General features: G+C 39.4%; 1 protein-coding gene across 1 annotated transcript in view; it reads right to left on the bottom strand.

Moving 5' to 3' along the window:
* The window catches only part of SVEP1 (sushi, von Willebrand factor type A, EGF and pentraxin domain containing 1), a 247462-nt gene that overhangs the window by 46734 nt on the left and 178226 nt on the right, over positions 1-22502 (bottom strand). The window contains exons 24-32 of the mRNA XM_006864679.1: positions 19551-19752; positions 11294-11451; positions 9882-10083; positions 7972-8147; positions 6575-6699; positions 5285-5408; positions 4161-4331; positions 1531-1704; positions 845-964 (exon numbers count right to left, since the gene is read on the bottom strand). Of these exons, the coding sequence (XP_006864741.1) occupies positions 845-964; positions 1531-1704; positions 4161-4331; positions 5285-5408; positions 6575-6699; positions 7972-8147; positions 9882-10083; positions 11294-11451; positions 19551-19752 (1452 nt within the window). The remainder of the gene's footprint in view (positions 1-844; positions 965-1530; positions 1705-4160; positions 4332-5284; positions 5409-6574; positions 6700-7971; positions 8148-9881; positions 10084-11293; positions 11452-19550; positions 19753-22502) is intronic.

Here is a 22502-nt window from a genome sequence, read left to right as displayed (position 1 = left end):
AACAAAAAACACCCCCCCCCAAAAAGCCTATTTACTGTAGCAGACACTGCCTGATTGTTAAAAGAAAGAAAAGTTAGTTACAGGAAATCCTCAAAGTTTATTATAAAAGAGGCAGTGAAATCATATTCTCAAAATATTCAGTGACAAAACTATGTTAATGATGTAATATTACATGAGTTTTCCTTCTGGTTTGTGTACGAATTCATTTTCAGTGTCATATTTTAAATCTTCAAGATAATTTAAGCAGGAATATTTTTGCAATGTATGTATGCACTTTACTTTGGGTACATATACCCTGATGATTTGAGCCATTGTTTCAAAATCCTCGTTACTTCCTTTCCTCTAGTTTTTTAAGAGTTGCTTCTCACAATGAATAGAGAAAGACAAAATGGATTGAGGGATGGGCCAGGATTACAAATGGAATCACAAACTATAGAGAGATGGCAAGACTAGATGTACATTTAAAAAACAGTAATATAATTCTGTGCCTCTAAGGCCAAGGAAAGATAGAATGAAGATGCAACCAAGCATCTTCTCTTCATTTGGCAACTGTGTTTACTGTGATTTAGGCAGTAGAGTCATTGATTATATTTTAAAAATCCACTCTATTTAGCCCTGTGTAGACATTTCTCCCACATTCTGGTGATGCAGATTGATTCTCAGTCTTGTGTTTCAGATATTGACAAGTCAGGAGAGTTATAAAGAATTCAGAGCACATGCAGTTCTTACTTATATGCCTTCATCCCATGTTTATCTTCTCAACCCCTGTGGATGCCCTTTGAAGTTCAAAATATGGTCTTATTTCAAAACAACATAAATTTGAAATTTATACATATATGGTTACCTGCACAAATTTTACCATCTCCTGTGTATGGAGGGATACAGGAGCAAATGTAGGATCCATTTGTATTCAGGCAGGACGCATGCTCACTACAGTCTGATCCAACAGCACATTCATCAACATCTAAAATGAAGACCACTTACAAGCATTAAAGTTGGTTCATTTTTCTTACAGGAAAACATTTGTTTTTGTTTTAAAATCAATATATATCATTTAACTTATGTAGGTTTGTTGTTGCTGTTAAGTGCTGTTGAGTCAGCTCTGAATCATAGCGAACCTGTGTAGGGTTTCCGAGAAGCTGCTGGTGATTTTGAACCATTTACGTTGAGGTTCAAACTGATCCTGAGGTCTAGTGCTTATCCTGTTGTACCACACCAGGAATCTTATAATCTTACAAAATTTAAAATATAATAGTCATTCCAGATATATAATCAAAGCTATTACTTTCCTAGTTAAAGATGATTTATAGATAAGATAGAACTTGGTAAAGATTTTTAAATCTGTCTTTGGCACCTCTGTGGATAGCAGTTTTTAAGCTATGGCTTATCCAGAGTTTGCTGGAATGAGATAAATCTATCAAATGAATGTCATGGAAGCCTTAGGAATTCTGAGTCACAAAATAGTTTTGGGGATGGTTGACAACAATAGAGCTAGAATAAGGGTACAGTAATTACTAAACGTTCTCTCACCAAGGCAAGATGGCGAGATGCCATTCCAGCTCCCGTTGTCTGTACAGAACATCCTTGAATCACCCAACAGGTAGTATCCATTATTGCACTGGTAAGTTACTGTGCTACCAGCATGGAAGTCCTCGGCTGAATAAAAGCCATTCTCCAGAGCAGGTGGTACCCCACAGCGAATGTCTGTAATGCGACCAGGAGGAACATTAGGAGTAAAATGCTTATATTATACTAGGAGTTCATTTAGGCATGACTTTTTTTTTTTTTTTTGCCATACACAGAAACTTCAGACTGAAAAGGCTGTAAGGATGGTAATGTACTGTACGTATACCTGTTCTCTCAGCATCCAGCACATTGTCTGATGCATAGTAGGCATGCAATTCATTCACTAAAAATATTAAGTCCTGGTGTGGTGCTGTGGGTTAATGTGCTGGACTGCAAAGTCAGTTGGAATTGCAAATTTGGTGGTTCCAGCTCACTAGTTGCTCCTAGGAAACCATACACAGGGTTGCTGTGGGTTGGAACCACTGGACAGCACTTCACAACAACTACACCTTTATGGAGTCCTAGTGTGGTGCTATAGGATAGGCACCAGATGGCTAATTGCAAGGTCAGTGGTTCAAATCCACCAGCTGCTTCTTGGAAACCCTATCAGGATCACTATGAGTTGGAACCGACTCAATAACACTTAACAACAACAACAACTACCTTAATAGTTAGACACAATCCTAGGTGCTGAGGTACAACACTGACCCTAACAGGCAAAATCCTTTCAGTGTGGACCTTACTTTTCAAAGTGGGTAGAGACAAGAAACAGGCCACGCTTAGCTCTGTATTCTGTATGTCTAATATGTCAGGAAGTAGTAAGAACTATGGAGAAACTGATCACCCTATCTAAAGTATAAATTTTGCTTTCACTCAACCACCTCAGTTTGTTTTTATCTACTCTGATCTTTTTCTTCACAGTCCGTACTATGTTCTCTCTCTTTTTTCTCTTGCTATGTTCTCTTGCCATTAATATTGACTATATTATTTTTGCATGTTTATTGTCTGTCTCTCACTAGAATGTACACTCCATATATATATATACAGGGACTTATTTTTCCCGTTGGTTTCACCTCCAGGACTTAGATCAGTGCCTAGCACAGGGTTGTTGTTGTTGTTGTTGTCAAGTGCCATCGAGTCGGAACCGACTCATAGTGACCCCATGCACAGCAGAATGAAACAATGTCCAATCCTGGGCCAACCTCACTACTGCTGCCACACTTGACGCCATCAATGCTGCCACTTGGCCGATCCATCTCATTGGGGGTCTTTCTCTTTTTCTCTGACCCTCCATCTTACCCAGCATGACATCCTTCTCCAGCGACTGTTCCCTCCTGACAATATGTCCAAAGTATGAGAGACGAAGCTTAGCCATCCTTGCCTCCAAGGAGCACTCTGGCTGCACTTCTTCCAAAACAGATCTAGTGGTTCTTTTGGCAGTCCATGGCACTTTCAGTACTCTCCTCCAACACCACAACTCAAAGGCATCAATTCTTCTACGATCTTCCTTATTCACTGTCCAGCTTTCGCATCCATATGAGGTTATTGAAAATACCATGGCCTGGCTCAGGCGCATCTTAGTCCTCAAGCTGACATCTCTGCTCTTCAACACTTTAAATAGGTCCTGTGCAGTAGAGTTGCCCAATGCAGTATGTCATCTGATCTCTTGACTGCTGCTTCCACGAGTGTTAATAGTTGATCCAAGAAGAATGAAGTCCTTGACAACTTCAATCTTTTCTCCGTTGATAAGAATGTTGTTTATTGGTTCAGTGGTGAGGATTTTTGTTTTTCTGACATTGAGATGCAACCCATACCGAAGACTGTGTTCTTTGATCTTCATCAGTAAATGTTTCAAGTCCTCTTCACTTTCAGCAAGCAAGGTTGTATCATCTGCATATCTCAGGTTGTTAATGAGTCTTCCTCCAATCATGATGCCACGTTTTTCTTCATAGAACCCAGCTTCTCGTATTATTTGCTCAGCATACAGGTTGAATAAATATGGTAAAAGAACACAACCTTGTTGCACACCTTTCCCAATAGGAAACCATTTTTCTGCCAAAATTTATGCCATCATTCAAAGACCATACCAAATTACCAAAATAAAAATGAGTCTGTTATATTTGGTTAAATATTTAATTAACTCACCACTAATGTGATGGCTGGCACTGCGGTTGCCTTAGCAGGGCCAGACCAAATGATTTTGCAGGCCTATATGGACCAGATGTTCCCCACCCCTGTGGTCTAGCACAGAGTGGGTACTTAAAAAATGGCTGAATGAATGAATGGATACATGCACCCAGCTGAAGAGATCTCTTCTTGTTTCCCACCTTGCAATGACCTGCACAGTTGGTCTTTCTCTCACATCCAGTTCCCTGACTTACCATGTTTACATTCACAAGTGGTCTTTTGGGTATTCATAACTCACCTCCCTCCTAGCGGCCAGCAGTTAGTTACACAAATGAAGCATTCAAGGAATAGTTGCTATATATGTTACCATGAAGTACCTAACTTTCATCTAGCTTTCCTGAACAGTGTTCTTATGGTTCCAATATTATTCAAGAGCCTCTGAAATGACTTCAATAAAGGCAGCTCACGTTCACAGTGCGGAAGTGGTTGGGTCCATTGTCCTTGATTCAGACAGGACTGCACAGGGTTTCCAACCATCTGGAAGCCTGGATCACAAAACAGAGTGACTTTGGAGCCTGGCTTTAAATCTACTGATGTCGTTCGCAGGTGAGGTACTAATCCTTCTAGAGGTGGGCAATCTGAGGACAAAGAAAACGGACAGAGCTTGTCAACAACATGGTGGCAAGACCACCAATTCAGGGGTTTCAAGTCTTTTTTTGTACCGGCATTTGAGAACTGTTTTGCTGATATTCTATCAAGGTAACATATAACCAGCTCATTGGCAAACAAAATTACTAGAAAAATTTATCTGGATTAATAAACAGCCTTCCCTCTTTCAACAAAAATCTGATAAATATTACCTTTAAGGAAAAATAAATCAGTATTTTAGGAATGGTCAAATAACCATGAATTATTGAACATTTTAAGAAACTTGTCTAAAATGTTTAATGGAAGCAGTTTTGATGATGCAGAAGTACAGATTTTAATACTGATGGCTTTTCCCCCTCTGCTACCTGTTTCTGTCTTATTTCCCTAGGCCACAGAACACAGAGCTAAGAGTGATCATCTCAAACAGGAGCATGGGACTTTGGTGGACATTTACAAAAGTCAACTCTATTCCCCTTTTCATCCTGTCCCTTAATCTTACTGTATCTTTGTCCAAATTTCCAATTAATATGTACCCTGTTGTAAAGAATGCATTCAGAGTTTAGAAACATAATAAATCCTTTGGGAAGGTAGGGTAAAAGTGAGTTCCTTAGTTAAGCAACAGACTGACCAAAAAGCTCACTGTCTTTGAGTCGCTTCTTACTCATAACAATGCTCTAGGACAAAGTAGAACTGCTTCATAAAGTTTCCAAGACTGTAAATCTTTATGGCAGCAAACATCCTCATCTTTCTCCTGGGGAGAGGCCGATGCATTTGAATGTCTGGCTTTTGTGGTTAGCAGCTCAATGCTTAGCCCACTGTACTGCCAGAACTCCTTAACATACTGACAGGCAAAAGCTATTTGAGCAAGGGAGAGTCTCTTTTTGCTAGAAAACCTTAGGGTAGTACACAGGTGGTAGGGTTAGTGGAAGAAGGAAATTCTAACCAGAACAGAATATGCTCTTGGAATCAATCTTCACTTTTCCCATAATTCCCGACAGGAAATCAGGCCAGGCTAACACATTTCCTTTATTGAGTTCCTCTGGGCATGAGGTAGCCAGTGATTTCACCTGGAAGTTTAATAACACATCTTTAGATTAGCCTTACTTGTTTCACAAAGAGTTTTATCTTAACTTAGTCCTGTTGAAGCATTCATGAATGTTTGGAGGAAGGGGCATAACTAGCTTTGGCACAGTATGATTTCAGGGGTGATAAGAAAGTTCTCTCTCGCCCTCTCCCCTACTCCATCATTCCCTCTCCCAAATATTTCTCCACTAGGCTCATTGTTGCCAGAAACTCTACACACAGACAGTCATTTCTTGTCTAAAGCTTTATTGTTTGTGAAGATAGGCTTCTAGTTAGTCTATCTCTGGTCTAGAGTTGAGAAAACTGAAGCTTAGAGAAGCTTTGCTATTGTAATCCTAAGCATAAACCTTTATCAAGCCCTTACTTGGTGTCAAGCCATGTTGTTGTAGGTTGCTGCCATTGGTTAGGTTCTGATTCATGGTGGGCCCACCTAAAGGAACCTTGGAAAACCGTTTTTTCTGTGACTGTGACCATTCAGAAGCGGATCACCTGACCTGTCTTTCAAGGTGCCTCTAGGTGGGTTCAAACCACTAGCTTTCTGACTTGTCATCCAGGGCTTAACCTTTTGTGCCACCCAGAAAATTCCAAGTCATACTATGAGATCTATATGCAGGATATTGCCCAATCATGTAAATAAATCTGGCATTTATTTATTTTTTTATTGATTAAGAAAACTGAAACTTAGGTTCAAAATCATCCCAGAGAGTTCATGGTAGTATTGGCATTTGAACCAGTCCTGTGGACTCTTGAACCAGTCTGGATTAGACTGTCTTTAATCACCAGCTCATCTGCTGTTTTCTATGTCTGCTCTTGTGCTAGCCTACATTTCTGAATCTTAATTTAGAGGAGTTAAAGCACTTGAATGTCTGTGATTCCTTTCATCTCTAAAATTATATGATTTTATAAAAGAGCCATTTACAATAAAATTTAGTAATATCACCAAGAAACTAAGAAGGGGCTTTATTGAAAGCTACCGTGCATAACCTTTGCCTGGCTTACTCTCCAACCATATCATTAAATGATATGGGTGAGAAATTCTAAAAACCAAAAGCTTGCAATAAGATATGGCATCATTAGGCTGTATACATTTTTTTTTCTAGGTTTGTACCTTTGAATCTCATTACTGTCATACACTGAAAATGGAATTGACCTGCTGTGGAGACAGGACATAGTCCCAGAGGTTGAGCTGGCTTATGGAGCCTACAAAAGACTCCGGTGGGCTGAATCCTTCTCCTTTTTGGTCTTGTTCTTGCCCAAGAACTAATGCACCACCACCTAAAGAGACAGAGAGAGACGGGGGGAGGAACACTCACCCAATTAATTCTTTAAGTCTAAGACGCTAACTTAATGAAAGAATGGTCAACATGAATGTATCACAGAAAATTACTGAAAAGTGAAATGATCTAAACTTCCTGCTTATTTTATCAATAAGGATAAATTCAGTGTTTTATGTAGCAACTTAAAAAGTCAGCTATATTACATACATAATATGATATTTGTTGTTGTCAGGTGCCATCGAGTCAGAACTGACTCATAGCGACCCCGTGCACAGCAGAACGAAACAATGTCCGATCCTGGGCCAACCTCACTACCGCTGCCACACTTGACGCCATCAATGATGTCACCTGACTGATCCATCTCGTTGGGGGTCTTCCTCTTTTTCTCTGACCCTCCACCTTACCCAGCATGACATCCTTCTCCAGTGACTGTTAGATTTATGGATATGAATGGATATAAATCTAAAACTATTTATATACATATAACATTTGGTCACACCAAATAGGTTAAGTCCATTTTGCTTACTTTTTTATAGGAAATTCACTTCCATGATAGACTACCAGTAATCACCTTTCATTTTCTTCTTCCTTAGCTCTATTCAATAGTATATTTATTGTAGTTCATTGGAACGTATTCCCAGAATGCATTAGTCACTCAGTTTTGTTTAATCGTCTTCTGTTTCAACACTATTTAAAAAGTATCTTCAACCAATGACGAATGTGAAAAATAATATTGTAGTATATAGTCCTTTTAGAGATGGGCCCAGATAGAGTTAGTTGATTGTCATGTACAATGCTGGGAACCCTGGGTTGCCTACAACTTATGCATACCTTCTAAATATTTATTTTGAAATCATTTTAGATGAGAGTCTGAGTTCTAGTTGAAAAAGCTACTAGTAGCATAGAAAGAACAAAACAAAATACTGCTCCTTCCCCCTACCCCAAACAACAACAACTGAAGACCCAAACCCAAACCCAACAATTGGTTTCCTTCCTGGAAGATAGTTCAGCACCACTTGCTGTTAGTTCAGTTTCCTTCCTGGTCGTCTCAATAGATATCCCCAAAGGCATTTCTTACAGAGGGTCACATAGCTCACATAGGGAAAAGCTTCTGACAACTCAGTCTGGATAATCAGAGGAAGGTAACTGACTGAGAACTATTGACCTTTATCTAAAACCAAGGACAACAAGCACTAGCAAACTTGATGGCCATCTAAGGACCACCACCTCCAGAGTCTAATAGGATTATGCTCATTTTGCTAAGACATACCAGGTATGGCTAAGCCAGTGGAGAGGCCCGAACCACCATCTGATAATTTCCCATCGATATACACTTTCCAAGCTCCGTCAACACTGGTCCAGGTGATTGCAATATGGTGCCACCTGCCATCATTCACGGATGGGCAGTCTGTTATCTTTTCCTTGCCATTCACATAAAGAACCCAGCTGTGGGGAGACAGATTCCAGGGGACACTGTCGTCAGTCCTTTATGACAATCCTTTCTATGTGACAGGCTACAGTTTTTTCTTTTTGTGTGTGGAAAAAGTACTTCATGGAACTCCATTGTTCTTTTCCTCCTTTTGGTCACCTTTCATAAGAGCAGACTTTATATACTACTAGATTTTATTGTGGCTTATTGAGAGTAGGAGTAAGTCTAGGACAAGCTGAGAAAAGTTGTTCCAATTTGAGACAAATCATCAATTGGCTCTTTTGGAGAAGACAAATTATGAGGGGAAGGAGTTAGGATTGTGCAGATGTCAGCCTGGTCTCCTTTCTCTACAGTACATGTTTCCTGAGACTGGGAACAGACTTCTAAAGTCTCAGAGAAAGTAAGTTCTAGTTCATTGTTGCCAAAGTTGCCACATGCTGCTAAAGTAAGTCAATTCAAAGACAAGAATTATTGGAACTAAACAAGGTGGCCAACTAAAAAAGGTTTCCAACAACCATGTCACTTAAAGTGACAAAGATAATATGCAATTTAAAGTGAAAAAAAAAAAAAGTAAAGAGATTTTCCCATCACTGTAAACCAAAACTCAATATTCCGTAAGCAATAACCTCTCCATTCCTCCTCCTTCCCAATCCTGGTAACCACTAATAAACTTTCGTTTCTATGTATTTTCCTTTTCTTGTCTTTTTATATTCAAGCAGGTAGCAGGTTCTCCTGATATACATATATATATGCCTCTGAGGATGTTTTTAAAAACATCTTGATTTTGCTTCTGAAAGCTCAAGTCTATCATGAAGAATAAGGCTTGAGGGTGGGAGAGACTTCCACCAAAATACTGAGATTCCCCTGGGTTTAAGAAAGGAAAGAGATCCATGACTTGCTGTCTGATAGTAGGATGTAGATTTGTGTGGATCTGAGGGAAAAAAAAAAAAACCATGCCTATGAAAAATGCACACCTGAGTTTATTGAATGACTCATGGTCAGCATATATTTTAATAGAGTAATAATGTCACAGAAATTCATTAACCATGGAGGCCATAATTATTATTGTAAAAGGAGCAGGATTAGCCATAGAATGAGAGTTTACATCTTACTTATTTCATTTCTGGTGTGTGAAATTTTAGGCACATTACTGAGTTTCTCAGAAACTTAGTTTTACAACCTATAAAATGGGTGAGTTACTCAGGTTATGTTGTTGTTGTTAAGTGCCATTGAGTTGGTTCCAACCCAAATAGGGTTTCCGAGGAGTGGCTGGTGAGCTTGAATCACTGACCTTGCAGTTTAAACTGACTTTGCAGTCCAGTGCATTAACCCACACCAGGAGTCCAAATACAATACATGTGTAATGTATTGTTCCTAAACCTCTCCCTTCTTATAGACCTGCCTAGGCATTTTATCTGATTATTGACATTCTACTGTCCTGCTGGAGCCCTGGACCACCCCTACTTCACTGTCTCCCATGCCGTCCAGTCAGTTACAACTCATAGCGACCCTGTATAAGGTTTCTGAGAAGTGACTGGTGAGTTTGAACTTCTGACCTGACGGTTCAAACCAACTTTGTGGCCCAGTGCTTTTCTTATAGTGTACACCAGTTTCTAAGCCTGAGTTCCACAAGGCTGGTTCTCTGCTTCACTTCATAGTCTTCCCCACATGATAATTAGGCTCTAGCATAGGCAAGCTATTCAAATCCCCAACAGTTATACACAGTTACTGCTCCTGACACTTTTGCTTACCCATTATAGTCAGTTAGGAGGAAGGTATTATCACTGCCATTTTCAAGTGCGTAGGAGATTGGCGTTCCGTAGTTCATGATGTTAGAGGATTTCATCCAGAATGCACAGGTTATAGCACTGAGAGTTGGAAGCACCCCATCCAGCATAACGTAACCATAAATTCCAGAAACTTCAAAATCCAGGTTAAAACCTGTAGACTGTTCTGCAACAAATAAGAAAACTGTGCAGATCGTGGCACTTGTAAGGCATCTATCAATGGTCTGAGTTGTAATTGACTCGACAGCCCACAATAACAACAAGGTTAGCAGCAGGCAAGCAAGCAAGCAGAGGACATTCAGTTCAGTAAGCAGGATTCCTTGAGAAGCAGTTTCAAAGTTAAGTACGTATTACTACAGAGCAGGTAACATTCTATTCAAATAAGAGAATTGGTGAGTCTGTAAACAGCAAAAGTTCTCTCAGCAGGGAAAGCAGAGATGGAAGGAGAGGAGGAACCCGGATTGTTGTTGTTATGTATCGTGGAGTCGGTTCCGACTCATAGCAACCCTGTACAGGGTTTCTGAGGCTATAAATCTTTACGGGAGCTGAAAGCCTCATCTTTCTCCCACGGAATGGCTGGTAGTTTCAAACTGCTGACCTTGAGGTTAGCAGCCTGATTCGTAACACTATGCTACCAGAGTTCCTAAAGCCTGCCTAACTGGTGAGGAGAATGGCTGGAAAGAGAGGAAGTGCTGCAGGAGAGGGGAAGAGCTCACTGGAGGAGCACTGTCTCACCCCTACTCAGGGCTCCAGCTCTCTCCATCTCCCCATTGAGCTTTGCCCCAACCCTGTGTACTCCACTCCATAAAACCAATCATACAGTTAAAAGACCCCTGCTCCCATAGAATGCACTTTAGGGTTGGTTTATTGGTTCTCGAGCATGCCTAGGGACTCTCCCTCCTTAAACAAGTAGCACATGAAAGTATTCTTCCTAAACATGTAGAACATGAAGAGTCCTGATAAATACAATTTTCTCCATCTTCCCACACATCTCTAAGCTTCAGTGTCCTCATATATGCTACTGGAGATAATCATAATTGTATCTAACTTACTGGATGGCTACCTGGGTAGAACAATGAGTAAAGAACTTGACTACTAGAGGTATCTCAAAAGATAGCCCTGGCAATGTTCTTCAGAAAGGTCACAACCTCGGAAACCCTAGGGAGCAGTTCTACTCTAGACATGTGGGGCCGCTGTGAGAAAGGATTGATTCAATGGCAATGGTTTATAAAAATATGGCTGTAAAGATTTCTAAAGGTGCAAAAGTGCCTAGCATAGTTTTTGGCGCACAAGCAATACTTGGTGCAGATCAAAATATATATTGCTATGAAGTTATTATTTTAATTATTGTTATTAATAGCACTGTTCATATATACCTGTTTCACATCTTCTGCCTGAAAATCCTGGCCGACATTTGCAGCTATACGAGTTTAACTCGTCCACACAGGTGGCCTGATTTCTACATGGGTTAGAATGGCATTCGTTGATGTTCAGTTGGCAGCGTGGTCCTGTAAAGCCTGCTGCACAATGGCACCTGAAAGGGATCAAAACAATACAACAGGACAGTTGCAGAAGCGTGTTAGAAATCTCCCGTTTATGAGAACAGGAAAGGCAAGACAGTGAAAATTGCTATGCTGAAGTATATTTTCCACATCAACTTTATGCTACAACTCTTAGCTACATTTTTCAAGTTCATCTAACAAGACCTGGGGCCCTAGTCTGGCACTGTAGGATAAGCATTGGACTACTAAACTCAAGGTTGAGTGTTCAAACCAACCAGCTGCTCCTTGGAAACTCTATACAGGGTCTCGATGAGTCAGAACTGGCTTAACAACAATAACAGCAAGGTCGTATTTAATACAAATTAAAAATATTGTAGTAGCAAAATAAATTAGAAAGTCAACTTGAAGTACAATGCATACACAGAGATTTCTCTCCCAGAAGTGCTGGGAAAAAAATAGAAACACTTCAGACAGTGTTCTGAAAGCTATATATATGCCTTCATGCATTCTGTATCTTTATAACTACGAGTTAAAACTATTATTATTATTTTCATTTTACAGATGAGGAAACTGTGGTTCAAATAGGCTAAGTCATTTTCCAAAGTCCTATTGCTACTGGGAGCACCGTGGCTTTGTAGGCTAAGCACTGGACAGTGAACCATAAGGTCGGTGATTCGAGCCCACACACTACACATTGTTACATGAGTTGGAACAGACTCAACAATAACAGCAGTATTGCTACTGATACTTGAGAATATAAGGAGCTTTGGTAAGATAGTGTTTATGAATTGGGCTGTGAATCTCAAGGTCAGCAGTTTGAAACTATCCAGTCATTTTGTGGGGAAAAGATGAGGCTTTCTGCTCCTGTAAAGATTTACAGCCTCAGTAACCCTATACAGGGTCACTATGAGTCAGAAACGACTCAATACCACTTAATAACAACATCAACAATATAGTTTAGCACTTTCACATGGCAACCTCTTTGATATAACAATATACATCTGGATAAAGGGTCTTCGTTGTTGTACCATTGTGTTGGTTCCAACTCATAACAACCCTATATAAGATTTCCAGGAGTCCTGGTGTGGTACAGTAGGATAAGTACCAGACTGCTAACCACATCAGCTGCTCCTCAGAAACCCTATATAGGGTTGTTATGAGTCAGAACCGACTCTATCACAATGAACAATAACAACATAGGGTTCCCAAGGAGAGGCTGGTGGGTTTGAATTGCTGAACTTGTGGTTAGCAGACCAATGGTCACTAGAGATTTTAAAAAGGAAATTCAGTTGGGATTGGGGGATCTATACTGGGTTCTATGAATTTCATGGTAAATCTGTGACACCTGAATTTCACTTATCTTTACTCTTTGGGATTTGATATCAAGCCATCACTCCACTATCTTCAATTACAAAACAAGCTTACTTTTGGATTAGGAGAGTTTACCTTTACCTTTCCTCTGGTTAGGATGGAGACAAATTTGATATTAATCAATTATTTTGAACACTGGGGAGAATTTGGCACACTTGTATCTAGCTTCATCTGGATATTTCTCATTATCTACAGTTAAATGCTATATAACACAGGATGCAAAGAGCCAATATGAAGAGGCTGTTACACTGATGAAATCTCACCTCCACAAATGTTTCATTGGTAGACTTACCTTCCTAGTACTTCTTGATAGTGTCTTGCTGTTTGTTGGGGGATGGTGATGAACTAGATTGGAAAATGGTACATCTGAAGCCTTTTTTTGTGCTCTAACTTTTGCAAACTTAGAGAACCAGCCGCATCTTGAAGACAATCAAGGTTTCTCAGATTTTATATCCAAGACCAAGCAGAAGCCACACATCTTGGAAGGGGAAGGAATGGGTGAGGGCAGTCTTCATCATGACAGTATGAGAATGTTGGTTCTCAAAATATTCCACTGGCACGCTAGGAACTGCCTCAGGAAGCTAAAATCTTCCTCTCATAAAATCACTATGTTACACTCTCATGTTAGATTTATTTTCAATGAGAGTACCAAACTTAAAACAAAAAAATGAAAACCACGCACATAGTATGTAGACTGAAATAGTGATATATGATTGCCCAATTCCTTCTGATTTTATCTCCTGTTTTAAAATACAAACATTTAAAAATATGGGTTTTGAGACTTCTGGTGCGATGGCAGACTAGGCAAACATACTACGTGGAACCTCACAACAAAGATACGAGAGACCAAATGACAGAGACAGATGAAAATCCTGGAACCTGAACTTTGGAGGAAAGGTTGAAGAAGTGGACTGAGTACTTGTTCGGAGGAGAACGTGAGCAGAGACATGAGAAAGGGAAACTGACTGGTGAACAACTGACCAGATGCTGCCTCACTATCTTCAAATTTTGTGAGCAGCTTTGGCAACAGAAGGCCTGGCATATCCATACAGGCAATGTTGTTGTTGTTGTTAGGTGCCATTGAGTTGGTACCGACTCATAGCAATCCTATGCACAACATAACGAAACACTTTCCGATCCTGGGCCAACCTCACTATTGTTGTCACACTTGAGCCTATTGATGCTCAAGCATGGCAAAAGGTGCAATTCCTTTTTCTCCCCTCCCTGGTGACCAGAGATGTGGCAAGTTCCACCCCTCATCTAAACTCAGCACAGATCTGCTTTCTGGGAGTTCGGAGCCACATGGTTGGGAGCCATGTCAACATTAGGCAGTGGCTGGCTGTACTGCTTGGTGCCCCACTTTGGTAACTGGATTCAGGCTCAACTCCAGACCTACAGAATCTGCAGAGATACCAGATCTGCATTTAACCAGTCACCCTGCCCCCAGTTGCCCTGTGGTCCTAAAAGACATTGATTGAGACCAGCTCCTTTCAACAGCCTCCACTAACTACTTCCAGATTGAATGCCCTGAACACAGATAACACCAAGGCCAATAGGAACTCCAGATAGGGCCAGGAACTAATGTCATATCCTTCCCACACCTACCTTGTGAGATCCTTGGCTTGTAGGAGGCACCTAGGGTTTTCTCCTCTTGGGTCCAACAGAAGCATTGTCTCCCCTCCCCTTTTGTTGTTTGTTTTTGTTTGTTTATTCTTTCAACTCCTTCTTCTCTTTTCATTCCCTTGAATTTTATCCTATCTTGGCTTTTGTTTTTCTGTATTTTCTTTTGTTTCTCATTTCCATTCTTCTCTTTCCACCCCACCTTAGATATTTCTTTTCTATTTTTGACTCTTTCTAATGTCCTCTTCCCTCTCTTAAAATTTTTCTAAGTTTTAAAACATTTCTTCCTCTTATTTTTCTCTTCTACAGTTCCATTTTCTTGACCCTAGTCTCTCTTTTTAGTTATAATATTCTTGTTCTCTGGCAGTTGCCTATTTTATATTCTATTTTCTCCTTTATTATTTTCTCTTTTTATTGTTGGTTGCTTGCTTGTTTATTCTGTTTTGCTTCCTGGTGTGTGTGTGTATGTGTTTCCCCTCTTTCCCACCTGACAGGAGACAGCAACCTTTCCCATACAGTTCAGCCACAACTGTACCCCCTGCAATTCCATCCACTGGGCAAGATCCAGTAGCAGCCCCTATACCACCTGATCAATGACAGACAATAGCAGCCAACAGCGGCCAAACCGACACTAAAATGATGTGCACAAATGGAGAATGGTACATACGCTTTCATTCTCAAATTACACCCACAGGAGACAGTTGGTGAGAGTCTAAGAACACATCAGCATACAATCATCAGTTCAATACAAATATGACAACACCACAATGCCCTGGAGACAACACACAATTTTAGCTCACACAAAGAAACAAGAATGAATGGCAAAAATGAGCAAGATGCAGATTCAGAAAATGTTTCTAAGGATGAAAAGGTAATGGAACTAACTGAAAAAGAATTCAAAAGTATGATACTTAGGTGCCTTCAAAGGATTGATAGAAAGATTTAGGAAATCAAGATGTACACAGAAAAAACTTTAGAAGAATTCAGGAAAACACTATAAGAACAAATAGACAAAATAAATGCATATTTTGAAACACTATAAATCCGGTGATTGGAAACTCATAAAATTAATATGATTTCAGAAATGGACAATACTTTAAAAGAGCAAAAGAGTAGATTTGAAGCAATAGAAGTCTCAGTTAGTGTTCTTAAAGATAAATCTCTCAAAACTACTATGTCAGAAAAATAATCAGAAAAAAGAATGAAAAAATCTGAAGAAAACTTAGGATACCAGGGAAGGAGATAACTTACAGGTGATCAGAATTCCAGAATAGGGAGGGACAATAAAAAGCACAGAGAAAATTGTCCAACAGTTGTTGGAAGAAAACTTCCCTAACATCATGAAAGAAGAGAAGATAAGCATACAAGAAGCCGAATTAACCCAAACAGGATAGATTCCCTAAAGAAAATCACCAAGACATATCATAATCAAACTTTCCAAAACCAAAGACAAGGAAAGAATCCTGAGAGCAGCTTGGGAAAAGTGAAGTTACCTACAAATGAGAACCAGTAAGAATAAGATCTGATTTATCAACAGAAAACATGTGGGTGGTGAGAAGGCTATGGGAAGACATATACAAAACACTGAAAGAAAAAAAATTACTAACCAAGGATAATATACCCAGCAAAGTGGTTCCTTAAATATGATGGCTAAATTAGGACATTTCCAGATAAAAAGAAATCTAAGGAATTTGTAATAACTAGACCAACTTTACAAAAAAATACCAAAGGATATTCTTTGGACTGAGAACAAACAACTGCAGATAACAACCTGAGGTTAACATATGTGACAACACCACGCATTTAAGTAAAACAATCTACAAAATTGAATATAGGAAATCAGAGATATCAAGAGAGGGACATTGTTGTTGTTAGGTGCCATCGAGTCAGTACTGACTCATAGTGACATTATGCACAGCAGAATGAAACACTGCCTGATCTTGGGCCAACCTCACTACTGTTGCCATGCTTGAGCCCATCGATGCTGCCAGTTGGCCAATCCATCTCGTTGGGGGTCTTCCCCTTTTTCTCTGACCCTCCACCTTACCAAACATGATATCCTTCTCCAGAGACTAGTCCCTCCTGACAATATGCCCATATGAGATACGAAGTTTGGCCATCTTGGCCTTCAAGGAGCACTCTGGCTGCACTTCTTCCAAGATGCATCTATTGGTTCTTTTGGCAGTCCATGGCTGGCACTTTCAATATTCTCCTCCAGCACCACAACTCAAAAGCATCAATTCTTCTACGGTCTTCCTTATTCACTGTCCAGCTTTCACATGCATATGAGGTTATTGAAAATACTATAGCTTGGGTCAGGTGCACGTTAGTCCTCAAACTGACATCTTTGCTCTTCAACATTTTAAAAAGGTCTTGTGCAGCAGATTTGCCTAATGCAATACATTGTTTTGTTGCTTGACTGCTGCTTTATGAGTGTTGATAGTTGATCCAAGAAGAATGAAGTCCTTGACAACTTCAATCCTTTTTAGAGGCATCAAAATTGGCTAAGAAGAAGTAAAATTCTATTTGCAGATGATATGATCTTATACATAGAAAATCCCAAAGATTCAGCAAGAAAATTATTGGAACTCATTGAAAGATTCAGTAAAGTGGCAGGGTCGAAGAACAATATGCAAAAATCAGTTGGATTCTGCTAGACTAATAAAGACAGCCCGAAAAGGAAATTAGGAAAACAATACCATTTACAATAGCCACCCAAAAGATGAAATATGTGGGAATAAATCTAACCAGAGACACAAAATACTTATACAAAGAAAACTACAAAACACTACTATAAGAACCATAAAAGACCTGCAGAAATGGAGGAATACACCCTGCTGTGGACAGAAAGACTTAACACTGTGAACATGTCAATGTTACCTAAAGCAATCTATAGATACAATGCAATCCTAATCCAGATTTCAACATAATTCTTCAAAGAGATGGAAAAGCTAATCATTAACTTTATAATGGAAAGGAAAGAGACCCCGGATAAACAAAAACATTATTAAAAAGAAGAACAAAGTAGGAGCCCTCTCACTTCCTGATCTCAAAACTCATTTCACATTTACAGTAGTAAAAACAGCTGGGTACTGGTACAATGAAAGCCACATAGGTCAATGGAACAGAATTCAGAACCCAGAAGTAAATCCATTCACTTATGTTGAGTTGATCAACAAAGGGCCAAACCACATTAAATGGGGAAGAGATAGTCTTTTGAACTATAAAGAGTGCTGGTAAAATTGGAAATTCATTTGCAGAAAAAGAAAGCAATACTCATCTCACACCACATACAAAAATGAACCCAATGTAGATTAAAGACCGAAGTGTAAACCCTCAAACTATAAAGCTCATTAATGAAAAAATAGGTACAAACTTAGGGGTTCTGATACATGGCATAAATACACTATCAGACATAACCGAAAACATTCAAACGGAAGACAAAATAAATGACTGGGAACTTCTACAAATTAGACACTATTTACATCAAAGGATTTCACTGAAAGAGTGAAAAGATAACCCACAGACTGGGAAAAAAATGTTTGGTAGTAACATATCAGCAAAGGACTACTGTACTAAATATATAGTATACTTCAGTGCCTCAACAAGAAGACAAATAATTCAATTAAAAAATGGACAGAAGACACAAACAGACATTTCATTAAAGAAGACATTCAGGAACCCAACAAACATATGAAGAAATGCTCACAATCATTAACCATTAGAGAGCTGCAAATCAAAACTACAATGAGATATCATCTTATTCTAGCATTGATAGCAAAGTTCCCCAAACCAAAAAACACACACCAAAAAACAAAGAAAACAAATGCTGGTGAGGGTGTGGAGAGACTAGGACCTTTCTGTACTGTTGGTGGGACTGTAAAATGGTGAAATCACTGTGGAAAATGGTATGGAATTTTCTCAAAAAGTTGGAAATAGAAAGACCACATGACCCAGCAATCCCACTACTTGGTACATAACCTCAAGAAATCAAAGCTGTGAAACAACTAGATACATGCACACCCATGTCCATTGCAGCATTATTCCCAATAATGAAAACATGGAGACAGCCTAAATGCCCAGCAACAGAAGAATGGTTAAACAAACTTTGTTACATAGACACAATGGAATATCATGCAATGCTAAAGAGTAAGGATGAATCTGCAAAACCCCTCACAACATAAAAGAACCTGGGAGACATTAGGCTGAGTGAAATTAGTCTCTCACAAAAGGGCAAATATTGTATGAGACATCTGTTGTAAAACGCGAAGAAAAGATTTTCTTGCTAAATGAAACATTCTGATAGCTATCTGGGGTGGAGGGTGGGGGGCTGGTGAGGGAATTAATTACAGGTAACAGAGTAGACACATGTTAACATGGGTGATGGGACAGTCAATATACAACTAGAGGGAAGAGGCAGAAGAAAGATGTCTGTATCAGGAGGCACAGGGAGGAGTACAAGAGTTAGAGGAAATAGAGGTAAATGCTACTATTAATTGATGGACTCCTGGTGTGGCACTGCGGGTTAACGCACTGAACTGCAAGATCGGTTTTAACTGCAAGGTTGATGGTTTAAACTCACCAGCCACTCCTTGGAAACCCTACACAGGGTTGCTATGAGTTGGAACTGACTTGAAGACACTTCCAACTGTTAACTGATGGTACACGGAGGGGACTACAATCATTGTAATGAAGCAAAGAATATGATTTGCTGAATGTAAAACTGATGATCTGCTCTGCAAATCTTCACTTAATTCACAATAAAAAAAATTTTTTTTCTTTTTTTTTAAAGTATGGGTTTTGTCTAGTCTAGTGCTACTATATGCTTCTGTATAAATGTTTTTTCTACCATCTACTATAATTTCCCAAGTTAAGAACAGTGGTTCCCAAACTTGGCTATACAAAAGAATTACTGGCAAACTTAAAACATACTTTTTCCCTATTTAAAAATGACTGATTTCTCCTCTGTCTTAGTGAATCAGAACCTCAGGTGCAGGGGGCATTTGAATGTAGCCTGACCTTGGGCTAGAATTTGGGAATGGTTGACTCAGGACTCAAAGTAATATTTCATAAAAGTTGCAGAAAGACTGAACAGTTAAGACAATAAAGATACTGAGAAGAATCAGAGATAATTATTTACCTGAAACTGTTGATACCATCTTTACACGTAGCTCCATTTTTACATGGTTGACTGAGACATTCATCCACATTTTTTTCACACCGGGTACCCAAAAATCCCGGTGGGCATTTGCACAAGAACCCCCCAACCTGGTCTTCACAGATTGCGTTATTTAAGCAAGGACTTGGCTGGCATTCATTGACCTCTGTTTCACAGTGCAGGCCTGGAAATAGATGAGAAAGGGGACGAACCCAAATGATTAACTCCTTGGTAAAACTGATCAGGGTGTTGACTTATTGGAGAATGCTGCTTTCTAAGGGAATGAACAGAGGCTGCTGGGAAGCAGAACCACTGACCTAGCTAAATTCATTTGAGAGTCAATTCTTTAATGAGCCCTAGCTTTTGAATTCTGCATTTTTGATAATGTTTTTTTTATCTCACCTTCTTTCTGAAACTAAAATTAGTAATGAACATCTAATTGAGGTAATGTTTAAGAGACAAGTAGTACATCTAGTTAAAAAAATTCCTGTTTCTTAAGCATTGCCACTTTGTTGGACATTTTCTTTCTTAGCTGTTTTCCTTATCAAGTTTGTGTATATATATGTATAAGGAGCTCTGGTAGTGTAGTGGTTATGAGTTGAGCTGCTAACCTCAAGTTCAGCAGTTCAAAACTACCAGTCATTCCATGGGAGAAAGATGAGGCTTTCTGCTCCCATAAAGATTTATAGCCTCGGAAACCCTATGCAGGATCTCTATGAGTTGGAATGGACACCACAGCACACCACCACCACCACCATATATATGTACATTAAACTCGCTGCATTTAACAGAAATACCAATGTTGTTATTAAGTGCTATTGAGTCAGTTTCTATCCACAGTGATCCTGTATAGGGTTTCTGAGGAATGGCTGGTGAGCTTGAACTTCCGACCTTGCAGTTCAAACCGACCTTGCAGTCCAGTGCATTAACCACAGTTCCACACTAGGATTCTCTCTATATATTGATATAGATATATTTTGTTAAATGCCATCAAATCGGTTCTGATTCATAGTGACTCTGTATAGGATTTCCAAGGACCTTCTATTTTCTTCTTGTATGATGTTCTTGATGTTATCCCATAACTCTCTGGTCTCCAGTCTTTAGTGTTTAATGCATCAAATCTGTTCTTCAGATGACCTCGAAATTCAGGTGAGATATATTCAAGGTCATGTTTTGACTCTCATGGACTTGTTTTAATTTTCTTCAGCTTCCGCCGCATTTGCATATGAGCAATTGATGGTCTGTTCCACAGTCTGCACCTGGCCTTGTTTTGACTGATGATATGGAACTCTTCCACCATGTCTTTCTACAGATGTAGTCAATTTGATTTCTGTGTATTCCATCTGGTGAGGTCCATGTGTATAGTCATCACTTATGTTGCGTAAAAAAGGTATTTGAGTGAAGACGTCATTGGCCTTGCAAAATTCTATCATGAGATCTCCAGCATCATTTCTATCTCCAAGGCCATATTTTCCAACTATTGATCCTTCCTCTTTGTTTCCAAACTTTGCAGTCCAATGGCCAATTATGATCAATACATCTTGATTGCATGTTTGATCAATTTCAGACTGAAGAAGTTGGTAGAATTCTTCAATTTCATCATCAATGGCTTTAGTGGTTGATATGTAAATTTGAATAATAATGGTATTAACTGGTCTTCCTTATAGGTGTATGGATAGTATCCTATCACAGACAGCATTGTACTTCATGTCTGATGTAGGTATGTTCTTTTTGGTGATGAATGCGACACCATTCCTCTTCAATTTGTCATTCCTGGCATAGTAAACCATGTGATTGTCAGATTCAGTATAGCCAATACCAGTTCATTTCAACTCATTAATGCCTAGGATATCGATGCTTATACATTCTGTTTCATTTCTGACAATTTCCAATTTTCCTAGATTCATAGTTTCCATATTCCAATTATTAATGGACGTTTAAAGCTGTTTCTCTTCATTTTGAGTTGTGCCACATTAGCAAATGAAGGTCCCAAGGGCTTTAGCTCATTTGTGTCATTATGGTCAGGTCTACTTTGAGGAGGCAGCTCTTTCTCAGTTGTATTTTGTATGCTTTCCAACCTGAGGGGCTCATCTTCTGGCACAATATCTGACAGTGCTCTTCATCATGTTTCAATATTCAATCATCTGGTGCTGACAGTGTTCCACTGATATTCATTAGGTGTTCAGTGACTAGATATTTGGAAATAGTCCGTCTCTCCTTCTTTCTCGTCTGTCTTCATCTGAAAACTCAGATGAAACCTGTCCGCAGTTGGTGACCCTGCTGGTGTTTAAAATACCCAGGGAATAGCTTCCAGAATCACAGCAGCACACAAGCCACCATAGTGCGATAAACCGACAAAAGAGTGGTGGAAAATAACAATAGCAATAAATGACTGGATCTCTGTTTGTTCTCTTTGAATTTAACAGAAATTCTAGTGTTCTTCAGGTGTGGGTGAATGAATACAGATTTCTGGGTCCCATCCAAGTACAAGAGTGAGAGTGCCTTGGAGGTGGGCTCAAGATTTTGTGCTTCCTAGATAATTCTTATGAACAATAGAGTTTGTTGTTTTACTTTTTATTTTTACTTGAAATATACACTATTAATCATGTAATAGGAACCTTGATCTGGCGCTATAGAATAAGCACTGGACCACAAATTGGTTTGAATTGTAGTCAGTGGTTCAAACCTACTAGCTGCTCCTTGGAAACCCTACACAGGATCGCTGTGAATTAACACAGATTCAACGGCATACAACCAGTACCACCAAATCATATAATTGTTGTTGTTAAGTGCTGCTGAGTTGGTTCTGACTCCTCGCAACCCTTTAGAGGGTTTTCAAGGAGCAAGTGGTGGGTTTGAACTGCCCACCTTGTGGTTCCAAGTCCAGTGCTGATCCTACAGCACCACACCAGGAGTCATATAATAGAATTAAAA

Source organism: Chrysochloris asiatica, unplaced genomic scaffold (genome assembly GCF_000296735.1).
Source record: "Chrysochloris asiatica unplaced genomic scaffold, ChrAsi1.0 scaffold00069, whole genome shotgun sequence".
In the NCBI taxonomy this organism is placed as follows: Eukaryota; Metazoa; Chordata; class Mammalia; order Afrosoricida; family Chrysochloridae; genus Chrysochloris; species Chrysochloris asiatica.
Note: the sequence above shows the minus strand (reverse complement) of the source record. Positions and strands in the feature narration are given on the sequence as shown.